Here is a 24,495-nt window from a genome sequence, read left to right as displayed (position 1 = left end):
GAAAGAGAAAAGGGACATATTATGGCAATTATCTAGCAGCGATTACCATGTTACTGCTAAATGATGGTGCAAAATATTTTACCCAGCATAAATGCCGACCACACATTTGTCTTTTGGGTTTGCAGATCCATCTTCTACTTCTTCGGGATTTTGCAGACACAACACAGAGCCTTCAGCTTCACGGCTGGTTCCGGTAGCATTCACCATCACTTGCGTAGTTATGCATTACTCAGACTGTGTATTGCTGTTTCCTTTCCTTGCTTTTCTTCTTTCTTCAGTGTGGAAAGTGCCGTTGTTCCCATTTATTGCATCAGACGAGATGGTGATTTGTGACTGTTTTTAAGTTGAGAGTGGATGCAAACTGAGAACTGTGCCTATGTGCACCCCTGAGGCAAAAGAAAGCCGCTGACATGCAGCAGGCTTGAAGTCAACAAACCGTTATTGACAGCCAAGTTGGAACAGTCATTGGCTGTTATCCAAGTGACTTCATGAATATCCAAAGCAATTGATATAGTGACTGGAGGTGGTATTTTGACATGGACGGGGATACTACAGGGTGCCAGATTTTTTTCTGCCAAAAGGAACGCCCTGTTTTCTTAACCCTCAGATGCATACAGATCCTTCCTGGCAGAATCATTATGACAGTCATTGTTTCTCCATCATCTCTGATTTATCATGTTAGCTGCATTTCCACCTTAAAGGTATCCTCCATTTATCAACTTCACTTTCATGGAGTAAGGGTACTCAAAGACACATATTTTAAAATGGAAGGTTGAAGTTGAATCAGCAGAAACCAAAGCATTCAGACTTTAAGTCCCTTGTGAAGTTCAAACTTCAGAAATGCTTGATCCTACATTTCTCATAGTGAAAGTTGGCTCTAATGAAAGGTAATATTTAAACTGAACACTACTATATGTCATTATGGATAAAAACCCATGTCTTTCTAACTGAAAGATTTAATGTCTTAAACCCAAACTAAGATAACCTTGATAACACAATTAACATCAGTTTACAAAGTAGATAACCTTTCTTAGGCAGCAAAATGCCAGTGTCAAGTCTTTATGGGAAGTCTTAGGTGCTCATTCCATGGATGTGGGCACCAAGCTATCCACCCTCTCTACCAAGGACTAAATTGAGGAGATGCATAGTTCCTTGGCTGATTCCTCCCAAAGTCCACTATCATCTCCTTGATTTTACAGATGAGCTGCCATGTAGTTTAGAGTCAACAAACCCTGCAAAACTAAATCTATATTCTTTGGACTTTCTCAAAAAAAAAAACAAAACTTAGATATACTGGAAAGTCCTTAAAAAGCAGCGGTAGGGTTTTAATCTTTGGTTCTGGAGAGGTGGGACCCATATCTCTTTTAAATCCCTGCAGCCAAAAATGCTGAGTTCAACAGCAGCCTGCAGTATTTTGGAGCCACTTTCTGAAATCAGCAGATCAGGTGTGCAGTGTGGCAAACTACTGTATAGTTACCAATTATTTTGAGATTCTACAATGCAACATCAGAGAAAGAAACAATTCATAACATCTCACTTCCCATACCTTGAAATTATTTTTAACTTTTAATTTAAGACATTTTAATACCAAGTAAGGCCTTATTTTTAGATTAATTAATTTAATACCTTTTAAGGTTTTTTAAGGATCAGTGGGAACCCTGTCAGCCATGTAGTTTTTATCATATTATGATTATTAAGGTAATATTTTTTTAATGAAGCAGGCAATAATGAAACATTGTCCTTGCATTTTAGTTTTTCTCTCTTTGAGAAAAACATGATTTCTTTGCAAGCAAAACCATTAACATATCTAGCTGTTAGATAATATTTCTGTTTTTCTGAACACTTTGCAAGTTAAGTTTCCTTGTTGTACTTGAAATACTTGCTGATGCCTGTCTTACTTACAGCATGTTAACAATCTGTCGTCATGCCACTGACACATGTGTGTGTTTTCACCTGAAACCTAAATATATTCATGAGTGCATGAAGCAAAGTGGTACTAAATCTTCTGAAAACCCATTTTAAGATAATGATGATCGTTAGTATTATTTCAAGTTTTATTGTCAAAACTGACCTAGATTGGAGATCACCTCCAATCCAGGTGTTAGAGGATCACCCCCAAAGCCTGGCCACAGGTTCAGCGGTGTTGTTGTTGCTTTCTTCTCCTCTTTTTCCTCTCTTCAATGCCAGATTCTGGAAGTCAACAGTCAGATTTTAGACTCATGTCTTGGGAAGTCTACAGAGAAATATTGTAGATTTGTAAATTTTCTACCTGCCATATCCACTTACCTTTTCTCCTCCTTTCCTCCTCTAAACGCACCACAGAACTCGTTTCGTTGTTATCTGGCCTGAGATCACGAGTCGTTTTTGTGTGTGGTGCATTTTCGTGGTCAGTTGCCTTCCTCTTCAGTCCTGACTGAGCCCGGCTCTCTGTAGGATTATTGATATTGTGGCTGGTGGATGGACCACCATAGCTTTGTCCAACCCTCTTGGTCTTGAAATCTGACCTAATATTGTTGTCTTCACCATGAGCTGTCTTTCTTTTGAGTGAGACCAAATTATGGCTGCAGTTAGTAGAGGTGGATGGAGCTGATGGGCTTCTCCGGAACCTCTTTCCAGTTCGATCTGACCTTTCATTTTGATCAAACCCAACATCTTCAACAGCCTTCCTCTTCATCACTGGCCTTATATAATTTTGGGGGTTGCTGCAATTAGAGGAATGGGTGTTGTCACTGCCGTGAAGGGGCTGGTACTGGGGGCTCCTCACAGCCAGTCTTTTACAGACATTTGAGGGTCCTCTGGCAGTCTCATCATCATCGGCAAATTTCCTCTTCATCCCTGACTTGCCCGCATTGGTGGCCTGGGTATCAGGGTAGGGATGAAGGTCGACAAAGTGGGGTTGAGTCTGTCTGCTCTTCTCAGCAGAAGCAGTAGAAATATTCTCCCTGACTGGATGGTCAGTCCCAGAGGAGGGCTGCTGCAGAGACCCTGAGTCCGATGTTGGGGTCTTCTTTTTACACACGTCCATTATCTCCAAGGAAGACCTAACACTGCAAGTAAACAAATATTTACATCAGCCATCTTCATAAACCAACAATTCTAAAGTAAGATAGGTGAGATAAACCTTTATCTTAAAGGGTTAGGTAAAAGGTAGAAATCATAGCATTGTAGAAGGATGCTCCAAGGAGCACAGGAACATGGGTTTAAAAGTAATTTACTTTACTTCTTTTGTCTGTAAAAAGTAATAAAATCAGGGGGTTGAAGGTGGGTAGACATAAGAAAACATCACTAAGAGGGGCGTAAGGGGCCGGAGACATAGGTACGAGCAGCTGGATCATGTGGTAAAAATGAGAATGAATGATAAAAATAAATCAAACATTTTAAAATGCTGATAAACTAAATAGAAGAATTTAAATAATAATAATAATAAAAATAAATTTAAAAAAGGAGTTCCTCCGGACCTCCTGCATCTTTCCCATTATTTTTGAGATAGGGATAGGGTTAGGCAGTATTGACTTACTAGGAGCTCGGGGGTTGTTTGTCCAGCAGGTGGCTCATGCTGATGAACTGATGCTCCAGCACCTCACGGGGTGTTGACCGCTTGGCAGCATCCAGATGAAGCATTTCACTCAGCAAGATCACAAACGCCAGCCGATCTTGCAGATGTGCAGTTTTATCTGCAGAATCCTCAGGTTCAATGACATTGATCTGTAACATGAACAACAACAGAGATCAGCTGTGTCTTCAATCACCTCCAGAAGTGAATAAAGAGCTTATTGAGTGTATTCTATTTGTGCTTTGGAAATAAATTCATGTTCAAGTTTTAAACAGTAAATTATGTAAAAGGTCACTTACATGAAAGATGTCATACAGAGAGTGGAGCTTTGTACTCCTGGTCTCTGTTGGTTGGATTTCTGACTCCTCTTGGACCTGTTCTGGTGTCTGAAAAGATCGTGTTTTTGTTAGCAATGACATTCTGAAGACAGTTAACTTGGACAGACCGACAGAGAGAATCTAGTATTTTACAGTAGGTTAGAAATGTGAGAAAGAAAGAGGAACACTGAAAATCGCCAAGTGGTTGTGGGAATGAAAATCTTGAATGGAAATAGACATACAGGATAAAGCAAAGTTGCACAGTTGGTCAGTGAAACAACAACGGTGGTGAAACACGTACAGTGGTGAAACACGTACCTTCAGTTTCCAGCAATTGGTGTTTGAGACACTGTCAGTCTCGAAAAACTGGCAAGTCTTCGGTCCAAGGGTCAGTAGGTTGTTTGGCGGCTGCCCCAAAATTTCCACAATGTACCTCATCTGAAGATGCAACATAAGGTCGAGTCATATAGAGAGTCCAGGTTTAGGAATTTTAGTGAGTTTCAACCGATTCATTTCAATATTAATTCCTTCAAAAAACTGAGCAATAGTCTTTATGATAAACTGATTTCTCATTTTCACTTCTGGCAACAAGGGAAAAAAAAAAAACCCTTACTAAAAAGTAAAGTAAATCAGATGATCAAACTTACTGTATCATATTTGGTCTTGCCAGGGAAGGGTCGATAGCCAAGGAACAGTGTAGCCGCCATGCAGCCCAGAGCCCACATATCTATGGCCTCTGTGAATGGGAGACCCAAAAGAATCTCTGGAGACCTGAGAGAGAACCAACAATTTTGATCACATTGGCCATGTCGACTATTTCCATTATTCTAATAGGCATCTGTTTTACAGAACTTAGAGTACTTTGACTAATATTATCGCAGTAAAACCCTTCATAGAGAGACTGGATGTCGATATTCTTAGTATTCCCACTTTTCCAGCCTCCAAAACACCAATAAGAGATCAAATATGACTCCAGTTACTTACTTGTATGGAAGGGCCTGAAGGTTTGCGCCCGGGATGGCAGCAGACACAGGGCAGGCCAGGCCGAAGTCAATCAGTTTGACCCTATATGGCTCCCTTGAATGATCTACCAACATGACGTTGTCCAACTTTAGGTCTGCGTGAATCAGCCTAACAGACTTCAAGTGGTCTAGCGCATTGGCGACCTGAAAGGTTTAAAATAAATTTTAAATAATAATGTCAACGATATTTCTTCATTACTCAAATTCTGACATTTTTATCAATGAAGTAAAATATAAGGTTAAACATACCTGCTGGACAATGGGCCGTATTTCCCTCAGAGAAAGAGGTCTGAAATACCTGTCCCTCATAAAGTCAAATAGACTTTTGTCCAGGTTCTCAAACTCCAGGCAAATGTGTCCACTGCAGTTAAAGACCTGGTAGAATCGAACTAGGTTGCATTCATCCGAGTCCAAACTTTCCAGATGCAACAGGGCTGCCACCTGTGGATACATGATGGGAAACAGACAGATTTTTATACCAGCTTGACAACTGTTGGTATTTCCTCAAACACAGTTGAGCAAAACATTGTCACCAAAATGGTACATATTTTCCTACCTCTTGTAATGCATCTGCGATTGAAGCGCCACCATTCCTCATGAGTTTGATGGCAACTGTAGTTGTGTCCACCAGCCTTGTGCACTTAACAACAGTGCCAAAGGTGCCCTGTCCCAGGATAGACAGTATCTTGTAATTGGAAGTACTGGACCTGAGCCAGTCTCCAAAGCCTTCCTGGCTGGATTGGGCAAGTGGAGAGGACATCTTCAAAGTCTGTGGACTTTGGGACACCTGCTGCTGCACAAATCTGAAAGGAAAGTAACAAAGGATATGGACATGTTTACACACAATGTAACGCTATCATAATGATGTTTTGATCACAGACATACAACTTTTTCTCGAACACACGGACAGGGATAATTGACGTCCCTGATTTGATGCGCAACAATTAATGCGCTTATGGCGTACTGCAGGCATCAGATTTTAATTTCAACATCAAGGAACGTGCAGTATTTAAAGATATGGAAGCTAGTAAAATGACAAATGAAATTCTGTTTTGTTAAAATGTTAAAGAAATACAATATGATTGACTAGTTTGCAACTGGCAGAATGCGAAAATATAACACAGTAAACTTAACTAGGGTTGCTTAAACTTAGAAAGATTTATTCAATTCAACTCATCTTGTCATTTGCAAGTTGCAACAACTTCACAAAATCAAGTAAATATAAATACATTTGAAGTAAACTTAATTAGATATCAAGTAAACATAAATTAAGAGTAACAGTTATATTTACTTAAATTTTTCAAGGCAATCGGTTTCCTAGATTTTTGTTAAATACAATCAACGTGTCAGATTTTGAAAAACCATTTACAGTGCTTTATGCTAAACTAACAGTGTTCGAGCAATTGGACACGCCACAAAAAAACTTTTGGTGCATGTTCAGCCATTTAAGACAATGGGTGTAATTCAAACCACAAGCATCAGAAGCTTTTTTACGCATTTGGTCCTTAAAGATACTTACTTGTGACAGCTGATGCCACTTGGGTTTTTGGAGAATATCTCCTCAAAACAAAATGTTTCAAAGAAATTTACTGAACAGGTTCAGACAGATATGAGTCAGTTGAAGCTCTGATGTTTAAAATTCGCTGCAAAAAGTGAAGTCAATGCTGAGAAAACTCGCTGAAATACCGTCACTCACAGAAGATGAGAAACACAATGATGAACAGATCTTGGTGCAGTCTTATAAAGTTCTACATTCTCTTCCGTGACATCACTCTGCTCCATGATGTTATGTTCTACAGTGACATCATTCTCTTCTCTTTTGAAAATAATCAAAATTCATGAATAAACTTCAGCTCACCTTAACCGACCTTTAACCTGATTAAATACAAGTTATTACATTATTTATTTTATCATAAACCAAACTGATACTCAGTCAGCAGTTGGTGGAAACAACTCTCCTCTCATACAGAACACACAGATTTGATTTAATTAAACACCTGCATTAAGATCAAACTGTAACTCATTTTTAATGTCATTTTTAACATCTGATACAGATATGCAAACCAGAAATAACTTTAATAGTTAACAACGTTTACAAATTACCACAATAAACTGAGATTTACTTTTAACTGCATTGACTGTCAGTTGTCAGTTAAATTGTAAAGGTTTTTATCTTTGTTTTGTTTTGTTGGGTGATGATGCTGTGAATGAAATGATCATAGAAATCCAGAGAGCTCCACCTCATTGTGAGAGCTCAGCAGGCTGCACCTGCAGATAGTTGGCATTTTGGCCAAGGAGCTCAACTTGTCAATTTTGTCTGCAAAATTTTGATATTAATTACATTAAAAAGTAGTCCCAAAGCACTAATACAACTGGAGTTTGGGTAAATAACTTATGCTACTATGCAGTTACAATGTGTTGTGACAATTGCTCTGTGTTTCAGCCAGAAACCACATTTTTAATGTTTAACCAGACCTCTGTGAACAGTGACCTATTACAAAGTAGCTGCTGAAGTTGGTTTTCATTAGCTACAATTACGCTAGCTGTATAATTGTATATATCCAATAGACTCTTGTTTGTTTTTATTGGCTCGCAGTGGAACATGTGTAACATTAGGAGGTCTGGAGGATGAGGTAATTTGCAATGACGATTGTGTCCACACCAGGCAAATCAGTCAGGTTTGGGGAAATGTTACTTTTCATTTTGATCCAACATCTAACATGTGTTTCAATATTCTAAGGATACCTGCAGGTTCATCCAAACCCTTTATGTTCTCACATTCCTCTTTTTCCAATAACACAGAATAACTTCCTGCCCTCCACCTGAATTTTGCACATCATAATAGTCACATGATTGCAAAGAAGCCTAAAAGGTTATTGTTGTGGCAAATTGTCCCCAAACCACAATGTTTCCCAAACATTATTCCATGACTCTGACTGACTTTGGTCAAGTTTGAGAGGGAGAGGGCGATCTATTTATTTCTTTGATTTTATACACTTTGCGTCTTGTGTCACTTGTTTAATGCACCAAAGTAACATTTTGAGCAAAACCGCTCTTCATCAGACTAGAATTAAATGGTGAGATGCCATCTTAAATACATATGTGAACAGTCATGTGACCAATCTGGAACAAGATACAGATAAATACCAATAAATTAATATCCATGTTGTATTTGGTTCCCAGTTTAGTTTTCACAGTTTATCTGCACATGCTATTGTTTTGATACAATGCTGGCTGGAAATCCACAAAGTGTCCATTATTCAGGAGAAATAAAACAAAAACCTTCCTTTGTTAGATTGGTGGAGTGCCCCTTTAACTTTAAACCTGAAATAACTTTTCTCCATCCAATGTGTAGATAAAACCAAAGTGTTGTACTTTCTTGGGTTTACTCCTCTCCTGTGATCATTTGAACCCCACAGCTGTCTCTGTCTTTGTCATACACACATACTGTACACAAATGCATATAGAACTCTCACGTCATTGAAGCAAATGAGTCAGGATGGGATACTGGGACATTTAAGTCCAGCCATGCTGAGTTGGGGAGAAAGGATAGTAGTTATGATGAAAAGAGATATTTCATATGTCTTTTATAGGGTTTTTGGAATTACATCAAAACCCCTTTTGTCTGCTTTATTGTTCAGGAACAATGGACAGTCATTGACCGCCCCAAAGTTAGCCAGATAGCTTCATTCCATCAGCACTCCCTGTCTTTCACAATACGCTACTGGCTTTTGTAAATCTCTGTAATTAATATTTTCATTCGAAGAAAAGCATATTGCTGATGTGAATGTAGCATGACAGTCAGCCCTGTCGTGCTGCTCCAAGAGTAGACCTAGTGGGGCTGAGCGTGAGTCATACCATAGGTCCTTTGGTGCAGCTCCATCTCCGGGCCTATTGAGCTTCAGGGTGAGTCACTGAGTGAATCATTTGAAATAGAAAGGCTTAGCAGAACTCTCTTATTCCGGAGGAAGCTCTAATCTCTTGTTTTATTATTTAACTGCAAATGAGAGTGGAAAATGTTCCCCCAAAATGTCTCATGACCCCATCACAAAGACAAACCATGGTTGTGAAAAGGCAAGGATTTACAGTCATCTGTGGTAAAACTAATTTGTTGATCATTGAATCTTTCAAACCAATTGGCAGCACAGTGACAGTGACATTGAACACATGATTGTAATTCAAAGTCTGAAGCTTTTGTGTTGTGTAGCGGGCTTTAGTCTGGCCTGTCTGCTCGCCTACGCCAGAACGCTGACGTAACTTCTTCTTGCAAGATTTGTTCCTGTATTGAAATAAGTTTTCCAGGCAGCTTCTTGTTATTCATTCTCTTGTTTGCTCTGTTTTTCCTGCCACATATCAATTTCTCATTTCAAATTCAGCACTCTGTTCTGCCCTGCAGTTACCCCTGTCTTGCCTTTCCCATCGCCAAACCTTCCTGACTAAAATGCTTACTCATTCCTAATTTCCGTCATCAGTATACACGATCAGCTAAAACATTAAATGCACGTAAAGAGGAACTTTTACTTCAGCTACTTGTACCTGAGTTGTGCATCTACTGAGTCTTTATAATGTAAATGAATAGAATATTCCAACAAATTAATACAAAAGTAGGGGGCGCCCTGATGCCAAAAAATATAGATGAATTTCTCTGTTTTGGTTTTTGAAGTTTTATGTCGAGGGAGAACACAGAACATGGGATCTACAGAGCAGACATGTACGCTGTACAATACATACAAAAAAAACCCAGTTTGATCCTTTTAAACCTGGATTGAAGTCAGTTCTCTTGTGCTAGGTTCAGGTTCCTTTCACAAGCTATTTAACCCTTTGTTAAACTGGTTTGGAAATTGTTTTGTTTTCTTAAAAAAAACACACACAAGAAAAAGGCAATGACCAACTTGGCACGAAATGTCCAACAAACTGAGCCAAGAAAATGACCTGAAAATCTGTTTTCAAAAGGGTGGGGCAGGATTATTAGAATATAAACCATCTCAGTTATAGGTTTACCTGTAACTTTGATACTGATTGCTCATTTTGGGCCATGTCTTATTAAAATTTCTCATTGCCTTCTCATCATGTTTTTAAAAGAAATAAAACCTACTTGCTCAGGTTGTAAACAGTTAGTTTCAGTTGGACATAAGTACAGGTCTTAGAAAACCTTTCATAACACAGCTAACTTGAATAGCTGAACATTTATTAACAAAAAAACAAAAAAATAAAAAACAAAGGTCAGTTGGTATTCGGCATGTTTTTGCTCAGTTGGAAATTCTGTTAGATTGGCAAGACATAAAATGCAAAGTCCCACATGCCATCCACCACAGAGGATGGACCTAGAAGGTTTGGTGTGTGGGTTCAGAGGAGTGACTAAGGCAAACTGGAGTATGGCTCAAATAGCTGTGATGTTACATAACCTGCTTAACACACCTTTTGACTCCAGCTGCTGTGTCTGTTTAAACGTATTATATAACAGTGCTGTCATTACCATTTATTATGCTACTGTTGATGAAAATGATTGTATTTTTTAAGTTGCCATAACAGGATGTTATATTATCGCTTTTGACTTACCTTCTGAAGTGTCACACAGTTGCTTTTCATTATTCTGAATTACACATCCAGAGACAGTCTCTTTGTTTGGGGTTTAAGGGGTGTTAAATCTTGAGAAACATATACTATAATACCATCAAATAGCTTGTTCTCTGTATTATTATAATATATATTGTAATAACTGAAACAAGTAATCATCCTCTGAAACCTGATCTGTTAATTCAGTTAAGTACAGCTTCTGCTATACTTATACTATACTTTTGCATGAACTGGTATGGCACCGGTAGAGTGGCAGCCTGTTATGTGCAGCTTAATATGCAGGACTGAACGCTGCAGAAAGACTCTCCTGCAAGCTGCCATTAGACTTGTTAATGCTCTTAAATAACCACTGTTAACCACAGCACATGCACACCAAAACTGAATACACTACATAGTATTGATTATTAGTGCACATTTTTATTTTTAGAAGTGAGTATTTTCTAGTATTTATTCTTTTTTTCTTTTTTTCCTGTAAATACTTACAAACAGTGTTTTCATGTTATGTGTAGTTGTGTACAGTTAGCTGTGAATTAACCGCTGTAATAAATGTAATTCCCTGTGAAGGATTAATAAAGTGTCTATCTATCTTATTCTATGTGTATTTCATTTTTACATTTGTGATCAGCAGCTGACTTATCACTTGCAGCCACTGACAATCAACCCCGTTTTGGCATGATATGCTAACAGTGAAGCAATTGATGCAAACATAATGTCACAACAGGGGAAAGTACGCATTGTGGTAATCACATTGTGGTGATTAAGTACCATGCCCTACATGAAACTCATATTTCTGTATTGGTACAGATCGAGGTGTTGTTACACTCCCTGTCAATGTTGTGCTTCTATTTTCTGTATATTTGACATTACAGACTTTATTTTGGCGGTAGATGTGTTATGAGAAGATGCTTGAATTTTCTGTCTAGCAGAGGGCACTAGACCGAGACTAAAAGTGTGTTCAGACAGAAAGCAAAGTCTGTTTTTAAACACAGTGCATACAAAGTCAATACTGTAATACACTACTGCAATATTGTTATATTGCTGTACTGTTAATATACTATATTATGTTATATTGCTGTACAACTGTATTGCTTTTTAACACTCTTTTTAAAGTCTTTTTGTGTGTGTGGTGTGTGTATGTGTGAGTGTGTGTGTGTTGTTTTGAGATGTGTTTTAAATGTGCATAATTTGTTGATTTTTATGTCGTTTTTTAAAGGAATTTCTGCTGCTTTGTGTAAGACAATTAGGTTTCTTCCTATCCTGTCCTAATGAAAAGCATGAGGACGTCTCCTCATCCATAACTTTCTTATGTCCGCCTCAAGCATATGACAACTGAATCACATTAAACGTTCACTTAATTAATATACATTTCTCTGACAATGTATGTCTCTTAGTTTGGTCACAAATTTGTGAAAATCTGTGTCAGTAAGCATTCTTTATCCAAGATAATTGATCCAACCTGACAGATGTGGCATCGAGATGCTCAATAAACAGTAGGCTATCATTACCACACAGATGTGCCGCAGGATGGTCACAATAAAAGGCTGCTCCAAAATGTGCAGTTTGATTGCACTACATGATGTACAATAAGACGTCTGAAGTGTAATTTCCGGGAATTTGGCAGTCAATCCAACCATCCTCGCGACCATAGACCAGGAGTAGCCACACCAGATAAGGACCTCCATATCAAGTGTCTAAACCAACAAGATCATCTGAGAGCATCCACAAGGACATGTCTTTCTGGTTAAATGCTGTGACCCCATGAAACCTACACCCGTGTAGATCACTGGAGGGCTAAAAATGTAAGACTTGGCCTGAGAGTGGTGCAAAATGAAAGGGAATGCTGTTATCTAAATCATATCTTTTTAGTTGGGAATAGCTTTGGAGATATTTCACTCTGGAAGTACCAAAAGACCAATGACCCAGTCACACAACACTGCAGGGTTTTTTTTTCTTCAGGCTTCTTGTTGTACATTGTAGCATCTATGTATTAAAAATAAGAAAAAAATTTAACTGCTGGGTGCTTTTTGAAGTTTTCAATAACCATCCACAACTGAAGCGTTACAATATTTAGTGCATTCATTAGGAGCATGATAACAGTGTCAGTGGCTCTAAACTACTATGGTCACCCTAAGCTATTAGACACAGAGTAATCGTTTGGCACTATCCTTACGGCCACAGCCATTACACAGAATGGATTTCCTTATCCTCACAGAGTGGATAAGGAAAGAAAATCATTTATTCATTTGATTCGCTGTTACCCATTAATACCACTAGGAGTGTGTGCACTTGTGTGTGTAGCCTACAGCAGTGTGTGCAGCATCTGGAGCACTTTCCTCCACTTTTTAACTGCGTGTGTGTGTGTGTGTGTGTTTGTGTGTGTTTGTGTGTGTGTGTGTGTGCAGGTCTGTGAGCCTGCACACCCAAGAATATTAGCAATGGATTTCAGGTCCATGAGTGTTTTAGAACACATTAATACTGAATCACAAAGTATATGTAAACACACTGAGCTTAGCACACTGGGGCCTGTTAGTGGCCCATGTAAAAGCCAATTTAAAACTTTAAAAGGATGCGTTACCTTCTAATACACCGGTGTTTGTACTAAGGGGATGAATGAAAACTTCTACATCATGTAGCACGCAGAGTGCAAAAATAGGAAATTTTAAATCAGGCGATAAAAGGAATCAGAGGCCATCTGAACAAGAGAGCAAAGTTTTAGGGAAAATAAACAGAAGGTGAAGCACAAAATAACAGAGTGACTCCATTAAATGGGATAAAGATTGTTTGTACAGAATGTGAAGTGCAACACAAACACTGAGAATGTTTACTTTTACCTGTCTTTTGTTGTTGGTGTTTTCTCATAAAATAAGATCATTTTTGTAAGGCAGTGGCACTTTTAATAACAGTGCATTTTTTAAAATGTAGTTCAGTGATAATGTGTTTTTTAAACTTTGTAATTTTTTAAAAATTTTTGTCCTGTAATTTGTCATAAATGTCATTTGTTATTTATGCTATTCTTATTCGTACTTGATTAGAAATAGCTGTTGAACTTCAAAATTAAGTAAGCGTCACTTGAAAATACCCAAATTAAGCTACTAAAGAATGTGTCTTTGACTTAAAAAATTAAGTTAATGATTCTTTAAATGTTTGAAGTAATCAATTTCACCATTTAAAAAATCATTGACAGGCTTTACAGTGTAAAATTTTGACATGGAGTAGAGACTCAGTCAGCATCAGTCAGCCTCATTGGCACTAGGTTTTTTTATTGTTGTGTTGTTGTTGTTTGTTGGTGTGTCTAAGCCTTAAGAGAGCCAAAACCCACAACTACATTTTTCATGTACCTTTAACATAATTTAATTGTATAATGAATGAGGTACAATGAAAATGCATCAGTGTTCAAAGGATTTACCTCATCCAAGTGTTATGTTTACAGTTTCTATTACATCTGTGTATTCAAACACTGAGCCAAAGAAAGGTAAATAAGGGATGGATTTGGTTTTATTGTAGCTGGGCAACCATGTACTTACATTATGTTTATTAGTAACCAATATCTGTGCCAAAGATGATCTCTGCTCAGATGTTTTCAGGACGGTCTTATGTCACTGAGACAACAACACCCAGACAACAACATGTACTAATGTTGCCCTTCAGCAATGTCTTGTCCAAAACTGTTGCACATCACTGCCTTCAAAAAGAGAAGCAGCGCGGCGCCTGTAGCACAACCTGGCTCAAAGCTTTTCACCAACAGGTCATGTTAGTTTAAGGGACAAGGGTGTGTGTGTGTGTGTGTGTGTGTGTGTGTGTGTGTGTGTGTGTGTGTGTGTTCGTGTCCTGTCTGTCTGTCTGTCAAAAGGACTGCAGGTCATGTGACAGGTTGAGCAGAGCACACATCTTTCTGTTTCTCCCTCATCTGATCTCATCTGGTCTTGCTCTCTTTCTGCGTGTCACACACACACACACACACTCACACACACACGCCTCAACTCAGGTGTGATTAATCATTCAGCACTTCTGCGGCAATCGCACCGGTGCATAGATGAACATCACTGCGTACGTGTGTCTGTGTGTGTGTGTGTGTGTGTGTGTGTGTGTGTGTGAGGGAGAGACAGAGGGTAAGAGGATATGACAGCTCTGTGTCAGGAGCCTTTGCCTCTAAGGCCAGATTTATTTTATTCACAAGCATGTTAGCTGACTGGTTTGTAGCCTGCAGTCTGAATCAATAGGGGACAAGATGCGCACACTCACACAAACACAGGCACACAAAATGGAAAGCCCAATACATAAAATTGATGACTCTCATTTCCTCACAGTGATTGGATTGTACAATACAGTTTACAGCGGGCTCCAGCTTGTAAACTAATCTATTTACATTTATGTACAACATGTGTGTGTGTGCATCTGAGCCCACTCTGTATGCTATTGTGTGTGTGGGTTAATATTTGTCTGTGTCTTGTGTTTTTCTTCCTGGAGGACAGCTGTGCCAAAGTTAAGTACGTTTTCCACCTGTGCCTCCCCAGAATAAATGTGTTTTCAGGGAAAATAAAGAGAGGGCAAAGCAGAAAAGTAAAAATTATATGGCCTAGCAGGTTGATTTTTCATTGTTTTCATGTATACTATGACTCAGATGCAAATTTGAGGACTTGGGAATTGCTTGGATAATGTTGATAAATACCTTGACATTGACTTGGTATTAATGACTTGAAACTTGACTTCAGACAGATGATTCCAAAGGACTGTGGACTGTATAAAAAATGGACGTATAAGCCATTGTTTTGTGGATGGCCATTTGAAGCTGCGAGTTTTCCATTTTGGCCATCGCCATCTTCATTTTTTGAAGCCAGAAGTGACCATGTTTGGGCAAGAGGTTGCAGCTATGGAAAAGTGAGGGCTGGATCTCACTCTAGATTTGGAAAATTATTTTTTTAAAGCCTAAAGAGAAAATTCCAGAATTACACTTGTTTTGGTTTGTTTTGGTTTGGTTCTTTGCTGTTTGTCCATTTTGTTATAACAAATTTTTAAACTACTTTTTAGTTAATTTTCTTGCATTTTTAACTAATTTTGTGCTCTTTTCTGGATCATTTCTTCTAAAATCACTCTTGCCTTCTTCACAAAAAGCATTTTTTTTAAGAAATCAAGCAAATTAGAAGTAGTACTTCTTCCTGAGCCGTATGAGAGGCTGTGACTCTTCGCAGAAGTATCACTACGAAACATTAAATCATTTCCTGCCGCTAAGTGCCTTTACTAGCTATGCAGGATGTTAATATTTGATTCCCTGATGTACAGATCATTGTCTTTTATGCTATTTCCCCCCACAGGGATCATTAAAGTTTCATCTCCCCCTGACGTCACATGCCTACAGTAAAATTGGAGATGGTAAAATACATTCAGGACTGCAGCGCTACTGTGACAGTTTCAGGCTCTCCTGTGGGCAGGTCTTGACAGGGGGAGACGTCAAAGGTGTATTTATGGGTTGACAGCCAGCTGGTGAGCTTTGAGCTTGTCCTTCTATGTCTTCTCATCCTCTAAGAAAAGTGAAACACATGGAGTAGTGAGAGAACATTTCCCTTAATGTCACAGCGAGGACACTCAGGTCTAATTTTATGCTCGCGTCTCTACCAGCAGAAAGGGTCACACGTAGAGGTTACTGCTCATGTACTGTTGACCAATTAAACTTTATTTTGCACGGCTGCCAGCTACGATAACAAGACCTCAAGTCTGTGTGAGGCTTTACTTTTTCAACTGCAAGCATTCATTGATACTGCAAAGAAGAGGATAGAAATACAACAAAAAGAACCGAAACACTGGAGATAACACAACAAAACAAACACACGATAGATACAGTGCATGCACCTATACAGTGACTAAAAATACTTTGTGAGGAAAATCCCTTTTAAAAGGAGATTCATAAGAAAAATAATGCAACAATTGCTTTTCTGAGGTTTTAATGAGCTTTTAGTGAAACACAATAGTATTATACCATAAAAAGATATAAGATTAAAAAAGTTATGGTGGGAACTACATAACTAAAGGCTTGGCAATTATACATCTATTGAAACCAAATTAATAGAATCATCAAGGTAAATTTTCCTGCGTAGTAATAAGAGAAGCTGCATGTAGGAAAGATGTTCACCGTTAATTTATTGTCAAACTTAAGATGACTGTTCCCTAAACCCAAAGAGTTAACCTGCCATCCCTTTTCATTCCCCAGGTCTGAATTCATGCACACACATTCTGAATTATTAGCTCCCCAGATAACTAACACTTGTTTAAATGTGGATTAATGCACATTGTCCCTACTTAAATTAATAAATTATGAATTAAATTTTGACAGAGCATCCTTTTTGTTGACTGGCACAGCGTTTGTAACACTGGTTTAGTGACCAAAAGAATTCAGACCAAATGCATGCATTAAATCATCTCATGTGAAGCTACCAAGCCATTGAATCTCTGCGTTCGGATAAGCATTACCACTCCAGTCTACGAGATCCACACACAAAAAAGACGAGACGAGAGACGATCAGAGAAAAAAGTGAGTTGGAGAACAGTAATTATACACAGAGTGTTCCAAAGAAGAGGAAAGAAGCCAGAAAAAACAGCTTTTAATCAAAAACAGACAGACTTTACATGCTCATTTTTCCCATGGACAGTCTAAAACCAGCATGTCTCATCATATGGTCCAAGACTGTGGTAATTACTAAAAGAAGTAATGTGAAGCACCAATACGAGACAAAGCACAAGGGCAGAGAGCTGAATGTTTTGTTGTGAGGTGTTATTTCCTTTTTCCTTTTTTTTTTTTTATTTTCATGTGATTTTCTTGTTACTTTTTTTGCTTAGTTTTGGGCCTTAGGGTCTTGTTAAGTTGCTTGTTGCCTTCTCCCCATGTTTTTGAAAGAAATCACATCAATGTGCTCAGGTCTTAAAGGGTTAATGAGGTATGCCCGAGGACCACATTGAGTAGTGATCACTGTGGTTACATGTTGCCCATTACTTTGTTTCTAATTTTATTAATTCTCTATATATTCACTCTCTTTTGTTTCTTGAGTGATTTGCCTGCATGGGCCTGTGCTTGTATAAATGCATGTCTTGCATATCCTCATCTTGAACTTGATAATAAAACATATTGCTCACAAAAAACAGTTTCGGTCATATAAGCTGAGAGTTGACCTGAGGCAGTGCAGTGATCCAGTTGAATTTGAGTGAATTTTCAGCATTTTCTGCAAGACAAGTTTTTAGAGTTTTCTTGTAAAGTACTTAACCCTTTGAAACCTGGATTGATGCCTTTGGAAGCTACTTGACCCTTTGACATCTGAGCAGATTGGTTTGATATCTTTAAAAAATATGGGGAAAAAAGTGTTCAACTTTGCAAATGGCAAGAAATAAGGTGATGAAAACACTACTTACATTTTTTTTTATAAATGGGAGGATAATTAGAAATTTATCCCCAAAAAATAGGGGAAAATGTGAACTACATTTAAAATCATAATTATTTTATATTTAGAATAATATTACAAAGTATATAAAAAACACAACACATTTTTTTTCGCTTATTTTCAGGTAATTCTCTTATAACTTTTATACTAATTCTTTGCTCATTTTTAGGCCATGTCTTGTGAAGTGGCGAGTTGCCTTCTCCCCAGGTTTTGAAGGAAATCAAACCACTTTACTCAGGTTTTGAAGGCTTAACAGAAGAATAACATCATCCACTTGAGTCTACAGTCTGAAGCACACTGCATTAGTTAGTGTGTCACTTAATTTATTGTATATGCACATGAGTAAGCCATTGATGGCATCACTGTCAACCAAGAAGAAAGTCAAGTGAAAGTCAACCAAGCAGAGTCACTGGATAGTTTTGTTTTGGTTCGATTTAATCTCCTAATTAGTACATCACTTTTCTTCAGATGACATATAAAAGCTTTTGCAGGGAGATCATAGGCTTCAGTAAAGCTGCCAAACTCTTAATGATGATTGACAGATAAAAAGGAAAACACTGCAACACAAGGTGCCTCTGTGAGTGTTTGAGTGTATGGAGTGGAGGCAAAGTACTATACAGTTCGAAGACAACACTGTCATTCTTTTGTTTGTGTATTTGGGACAACCAGGATCTCAGTGGCTGGGTGGTTACATGCCTTGGGACTTTTGTCGCATGTCAGACCCCTGTCTTTCCACATTTGTACAGTACTGATAGTCATCTGTCAATAAAGTCAAAAATGTCCTCCATGATTTCCAGAGGATGAATCTAATTCACCTCACTGACATAACTAACTAATGTATTGATTTCTATAAAATTAAAACACATTCATGGACTGATGATTAATAGTATTAAATGAATGGTCTCAATGAATGGACTCATATTGGACAGACATTAAAGTTTCCTTGGAATGAATATCTGGTTGAAGATATTTTAAATATCTAAAGATGTTAGAATTGTATGTTGAATGGACACTTTGATGTTTGGTTTTTTTCAGATGCTGGGTTTTGGTCTTGATACCTTGTGACTAAATGTCATTATTTAGGTCAATTTAATGTTGGCATGAGGTGTTTTTTTCAGACATTGGATTTTGGGTTTTAGACAAAACAGCTAAGACCAACTAATTATTAACATCATCTGTCATCAGTATTCTAACTAACATTGGCTTTAGACGCTGTCCTGACGTCTGTGAATGAACACAGTGAATTAAGGGTTATGTTGGGTGGATCTATTTGATGCCCTTTACATCTTGCGTTAAAATGCCTTTGGGGTGATCAGATTGCAAAGTGGTAGTGCTCAACCACACCAAGTATTCAAAATGCACTGAGGTAGGATTGTGATCTGATTGGTCAAACCATTTCTGGAGGTGGTCAGTGATATATTATAACCACACTGAATATATGTGTAAATTAAATGTGTTTTAAATCCACATACAACAATCACAAGTTAATACTAGGTGTATATGTAATCAAGTTAAATCATATATACAGTGTTTCCTCTACACTCATTTAGGAGTGGCGGCCCGCCACTCCTAAATCCTACCCGCCGCTCCTTCAAATGTCGTTTTTTTTTTTTTTTTTAAATTGCAAATACACCACCGTCGCATCACAGCACAGTCCTGCACTGCGTTGGGTGTTGCGAGTGCTGAGACAGATAACTATCTTGCTCCGTATCTACTCTTTGGGGTAGATACCACCGCCCCCTCCCACCCCCCAACAGAACTAACTGGTGCCGACGTTAATTAGCTACTGGCATCCAGGCATCAGGTCAGAGAGTCAGAGGAGTGTCGGCTTGAAAATAGCGTGCAACTTACCGGAGAAAAGGTAGACTTTTTAGCTTAAGAAAACAAAAATGTAAAAAAAATATGTGCTTATAATAGATTTTATTAGTTAAATAAACATTCGCAAAATATTGATGGCCAGCTAAGGTTACGTAGCTTAAGTTAATTGGGCCCGGTGCCAACTCAACTCAGTGTCGCTAACGTGAGTAAACTAATTGATAGCATTAAGCGATATACACGCCATGATGTAACTGCTGACTGCATTTTCAGATGAGCTTGTTCAAATATTTTTCAAAGAAGAGAAAGACACCTGATGAGGATGGCGCTAGTCAGGTATCATTAGCCTTTTTACTGACTCAAATTATGATGGTTAGGTAAAAAATTATGTTCACACTTGTAATCAAATGTGACGTGAGTGTAAATTATCTAACGTTAATGTTTTATGTAATCGTATAAGACAAGTAACAGACAGGGAGGAGCAGTGGAACAAAGTGAAGGAGAGCAGAGTGCAGGAGGGGGAGTGCCGAGTGAAGGAGCAGGAGAGCAAAGTGATGGTGCAGGAGAGAGAGATGAGAGTAGAGGAGAAAAACATAAAGGGAAACACAGGCTATCAGGCTGGGACCCTAAATGGGTTGAAAAAAAAAAATTATTGTTTCTATTTGTAGGTGAAGACTGACTTGAGAAACAGGCTGCAGGGGGATCACCTTGCAGCATGTATGCTGCTGAGCATCAACGGGCCACCTCTTGGGGAATTTCCGTACAACAGAGCCTTAGAGCTGTTCTACAAAAAACCAAGAAAAATCCATTGTTCTGAGCCTGGGTGCAAACTTTGCCACTGATTACCGCCCCATCAAGAAATTATTATTTCTTGTTTTTATTATTTTATTGTCGAATTTTTGTTATTATTTTTTATTTTTACATTCAGCCTTTAAAAAGCGTCATTTGTTTACGCCGCCACGGCTCCCCGGAGAGCCTGCCCCCGCTGCTGAAAAAAATCCTAGAGGAAACACTGTATATAGATACAACTGGCATATAAGTTCAGTATCAGGTGTTTGGAGGGCTTAACATATTCATTTTACAATGTGATACATAAAGGTATTAAAACAATTCTGACAACTCATAAAGTTATGAGTTATAAGACAACATGATTCAGGAATAACTGCTGTTATGTAAAATCATCCACATTTTTGTCCTGTGAGAACTGAACTGAAATTTTGGGGTGGGGTTGGGTTTAAGCTTTTGCGAAGTATTGATACCAAAAGAGCTTTTTAATAAAACAACACAACAGTGTGCAAAGCTGTCAGATTCTATCACGAACTACATGATGCTGAACAAAGACAGTGTTGCTCTTTGGACTATAACCAAAATGCCTATAAAACATTTATGAAGACATGCCAATAAACCTGCTCACCCTGAGGCCTTTCAGCCACAGATACACTTTACTTCTGTTTTATAGGAACATGAGGGGAAAGTGGAATTACCTTCATTTTTAAAGAAAACATCACACTAGCTGAGCATCACAGAACTGCTAAAACAGCAGTAGACTTTTAGACAAATGCTTCTTTAGTTAATAATGCAACCTACTAGAAATGGCTTCGAAATTTTTACAGATCATAACTGTTTTTATTGAAATGCATATTTTAACTGATTAGTCTTGACACAAACATCAACAAATAAGATAAAAAAAAAAATATTCATAGCGCTGTTTGTATTGTTCAGCCTGTTCTCACTCTGAACTTGTCTAATGTGTCCACTCTGTCAGTGCTTTCGACATATGAGCGTGACACCAAACGTCACCTTCCACATCCAATCCGAATGTTGGCTGGATGGCATCAGATGAGAACATGCTAGGATAAAAACCGACGGCATTGTTATCATACAACAGAATTTAATATGTCTCTTTGCATTATGTAAAACCATGGACGGACATGAAACACTTAAATCAGCTTGTTTTAAAATGGGCAAGGTATGGAATGCATTATCACCAAAACAAGCACCATGTTCTGCATTTATGTGGGGACGCATCAGGATGCATTAGTGTTTTTACTACAAAAAAAAATGTTGTTTAATGTGTTCCAGACAACCTTGGCAAGACATTTGAGTGCTTAGATGACAATTCATCTTAGTGGTCATTTGCACTTATGTTTAGCACTGTCTACCTGTGATCTGATCACCTGAGGCACATGAAAGTACAGACAGAGACGGAGAGCCTTTTTAAACCCGGTATTAACATACATTTGGTGATCCAAACACAACTGGACAGCTGAGTCACATCTTTGTTCACACCTGTGCATATCATGTGTCTCCATCTGATCACTTGCGTTCAGATTTTGTTACCACAGCAGAATTCAGTCTGTCTCCTTCCATATAATAAAACTATGAATGAACAGATAATGCCTCATCTAACTCATTATAAAATACTAGGTAAGTTACAGAGTGTTTGCATGCTGCCACCAAAACAAGCATTGCACTGACGGCATGATTCTTCTCAGGAACACATCAGGAAACAGTACTGTTAACACTACCATAGACATGTGATCAAATGCATCCCAGACCACCCCGGCAAGTGGTTTAAGTGGTCAGAATTACAATGCATCTGTTAGGTTTTGTTTGGACCCCAAAGCAGAGACAGATGTATGCAAGAAAAACAAAGGAGCAGGCAGTGGAGGCATGGAGCTAGCTGACTCATAAAATAATCTCTGGCAAAGGCTGAGCACATTGAAAAACTGAAGCACTGAGGACACTAAGACTGGCGAAACGGCAAGGCACACAAGAGTGCTGAACTATACAGAATGATTTGGCAGAGAAGTGGAGTGAATACAAGGCTTATATAAGCAGGTTGATGGGCTGAGCGGATACAGGTGTACCTCGTCTGCTGCTGCTTGGGGAGCCAGCCACACCCCCTGCCACACACGTGCCCTGCAGGAGAAAGAAAACACAGAAATGAAAGGAGAGAGAGAGAGAAAGAACAAATAAAAAAACATACAACAAAACCAAAGCAGAATCATCACTGTGTCTTGGTTGCCATTTGCACTACTTAACACTGTCTACTAATGATGTGATCACCCAAGACACATATTAATACCAGGTTTGAAGTGGCTCCAGGAGAAAAATGCCCTCATATGTGATTTCAGGGCTTTTACCTATGTCAGTCTCTAAGTCAGTAGGCAAGTTTTCATTACATATTTGGGCAAAACCTAAGCAATATTTTTAAAAAGTCAATAAAACACAATTGCAAGATGATTGCATTGCCACTGAGTGATGTTATGTGACCTCTCGCACGATGTTAGGCAACTTCTCCTCTCACAGTAACATTCCAAGAATCATGGTGGTTGATGCTCAAGACAGCACATTTATTTCTATTTCAGCCATCGCACCAGCCATCATTATTTCCAATCGAAGGTGACGTAGATGTGTTATGTGAGTGATAATGGAAATGCAATGCAAAAAAAGTAATTCCATTGCAGTTTAGTAAAATATGGCTTTTTCGAATTGCCTGAAATGCCACCTCATGCGAGCGTAAAAACTTTTCACACTTGCATGAGGTGATATTTCAGTTGATAAATGGGAGGTTTTTTTTTCAAAATTTACATGTTTACATTTAGCGTGTTTTATATTTGCAGTTTCAGTTTCCAATTGAGGGTTAGTACAAACCTGCGTAATGATGGCTTGTGGATCGTTGTGAACAATGTAGTTGCTGAATGTTCCCAAATTTCATCCACTGTTTACAACAGCGACTAATGCTTACATCATGCCAGTGAAAAACTGGAAGAACCAATACAAAAATACAATACAATCACATAAGGGAAAACACTGCGCAGGGCAGCATAAGATTAATACTTAATCATTTGTTTACTAAATATGTACTCTTTTAAATCTGGAATCTGCCCTGTAGCCTGTAGCCTTTATCTTTAACATGTTGGCCACTGAGCACCGTCCACTTTTACTGCAAAGTTTTTCTCAGCCAGGAAAAGGCTTGCTCCTCTGGCCATTAACAAACTGTCACTGCTGCTGTGTGTTAGATGGCCAAAGATATTTTTGCAGACTGGAGGGTCATGGAGGACTGACCTTTTAACCTCCCAGTTACAGGGCTGACACCCTAATCACTACAGGCCACCTTGCTGCCTCCTTGCTTTCAGATCTACAGCGCCAAAGCCACCCACATCAACCTGAGCATTCTGGGAAGTCTCTGGGAACATTTAACATTCAAATAGCAAGCGAGATTTCTGACTGACTGAATGTGTAGCTGAGTGAGTGTTTGTGCATTTGTGTAAATAAAAGATTGCTACATAAAACCTAATTTTCCATCTGCTATTTGTTTAAAGATGTGGTACAGAGACGGAAAGCAGCAGGAGTAATAACTTGTTTGTTTCTGCCACAGTGGGACTCTGAATAGAAAACAACACGCTTATGCATACAAATCAAGGAGATGGCATAAAGCCCCATGCTATGAACAAACAAATACTTTCTGTTTTTATTCTATATTGAAATAGCATTATGATTGATGTGTAACTCAGTGTTGTAAACTGAAATAGTATATTCCGTTTATAACCCCCACTCTATCTCTTTATGGAGGCACATTTATTCGCCCTATAGCATCACCCTGCCATATGTATATATACCCACTGATCAGCCACAACATTAAAAACATTGACAGGTGAAGTTTATAACAATAATCATCTTGTTACAATGCAATGTTCTCCTGGGAACAGCGTTTTGTCATGGATGCCACTGGACTCACCTTTCACCAAAACAGTTAAAGACCAAGTACAATCCCTCAT

The 24,495-nt window shown here is 38.4% G+C and overlaps 1 protein-coding gene across 1 annotated transcript in view; it reads right to left on the bottom strand.

The window, feature by feature from the left end:
* Positions 1-2,134: 2,134 nt before the first annotated feature.
* The window catches only part of LOC148188978 (uncharacterized), a 59,593-nt gene continuing 37,232 nt past the window's right edge, over positions 2,135-24,495 (bottom strand). The window contains exons 2-10 of the mRNA XM_088080657.1: positions 5,449-5,695; positions 5,142-5,333; positions 4,855-5,036; positions 4,518-4,641; positions 4,189-4,308; positions 3,853-3,939; positions 3,518-3,705; positions 2,287-3,047; positions 2,135-2,190 (exon numbers count right to left, since the gene is read on the bottom strand). Of these exons, the coding sequence (XP_087936783.1) occupies positions 2,135-2,190; positions 2,287-3,047; positions 3,518-3,705; positions 3,853-3,939; positions 4,189-4,308; positions 4,518-4,641; positions 4,855-5,036; positions 5,142-5,333; positions 5,449-5,695 (1,957 nt within the window). The remainder of the gene's footprint in view (positions 2,191-2,286; positions 3,048-3,517; positions 3,706-3,852; positions 3,940-4,188; positions 4,309-4,517; positions 4,642-4,854; positions 5,037-5,141; positions 5,334-5,448; positions 5,696-24,495) is intronic.

This window comes from Plectropomus leopardus, chromosome 8, assembly GCF_026936395.1.
Source record: "Plectropomus leopardus strain MGB_pleo_1.0 chromosome 8, ASM2693639v1, whole genome shotgun sequence".
NCBI lineage: Eukaryota > Metazoa > Chordata > Actinopteri > Perciformes > Serranidae > Plectropomus > Plectropomus leopardus.
This window is presented reverse-complemented; position numbering and strand designations above follow the sequence as displayed.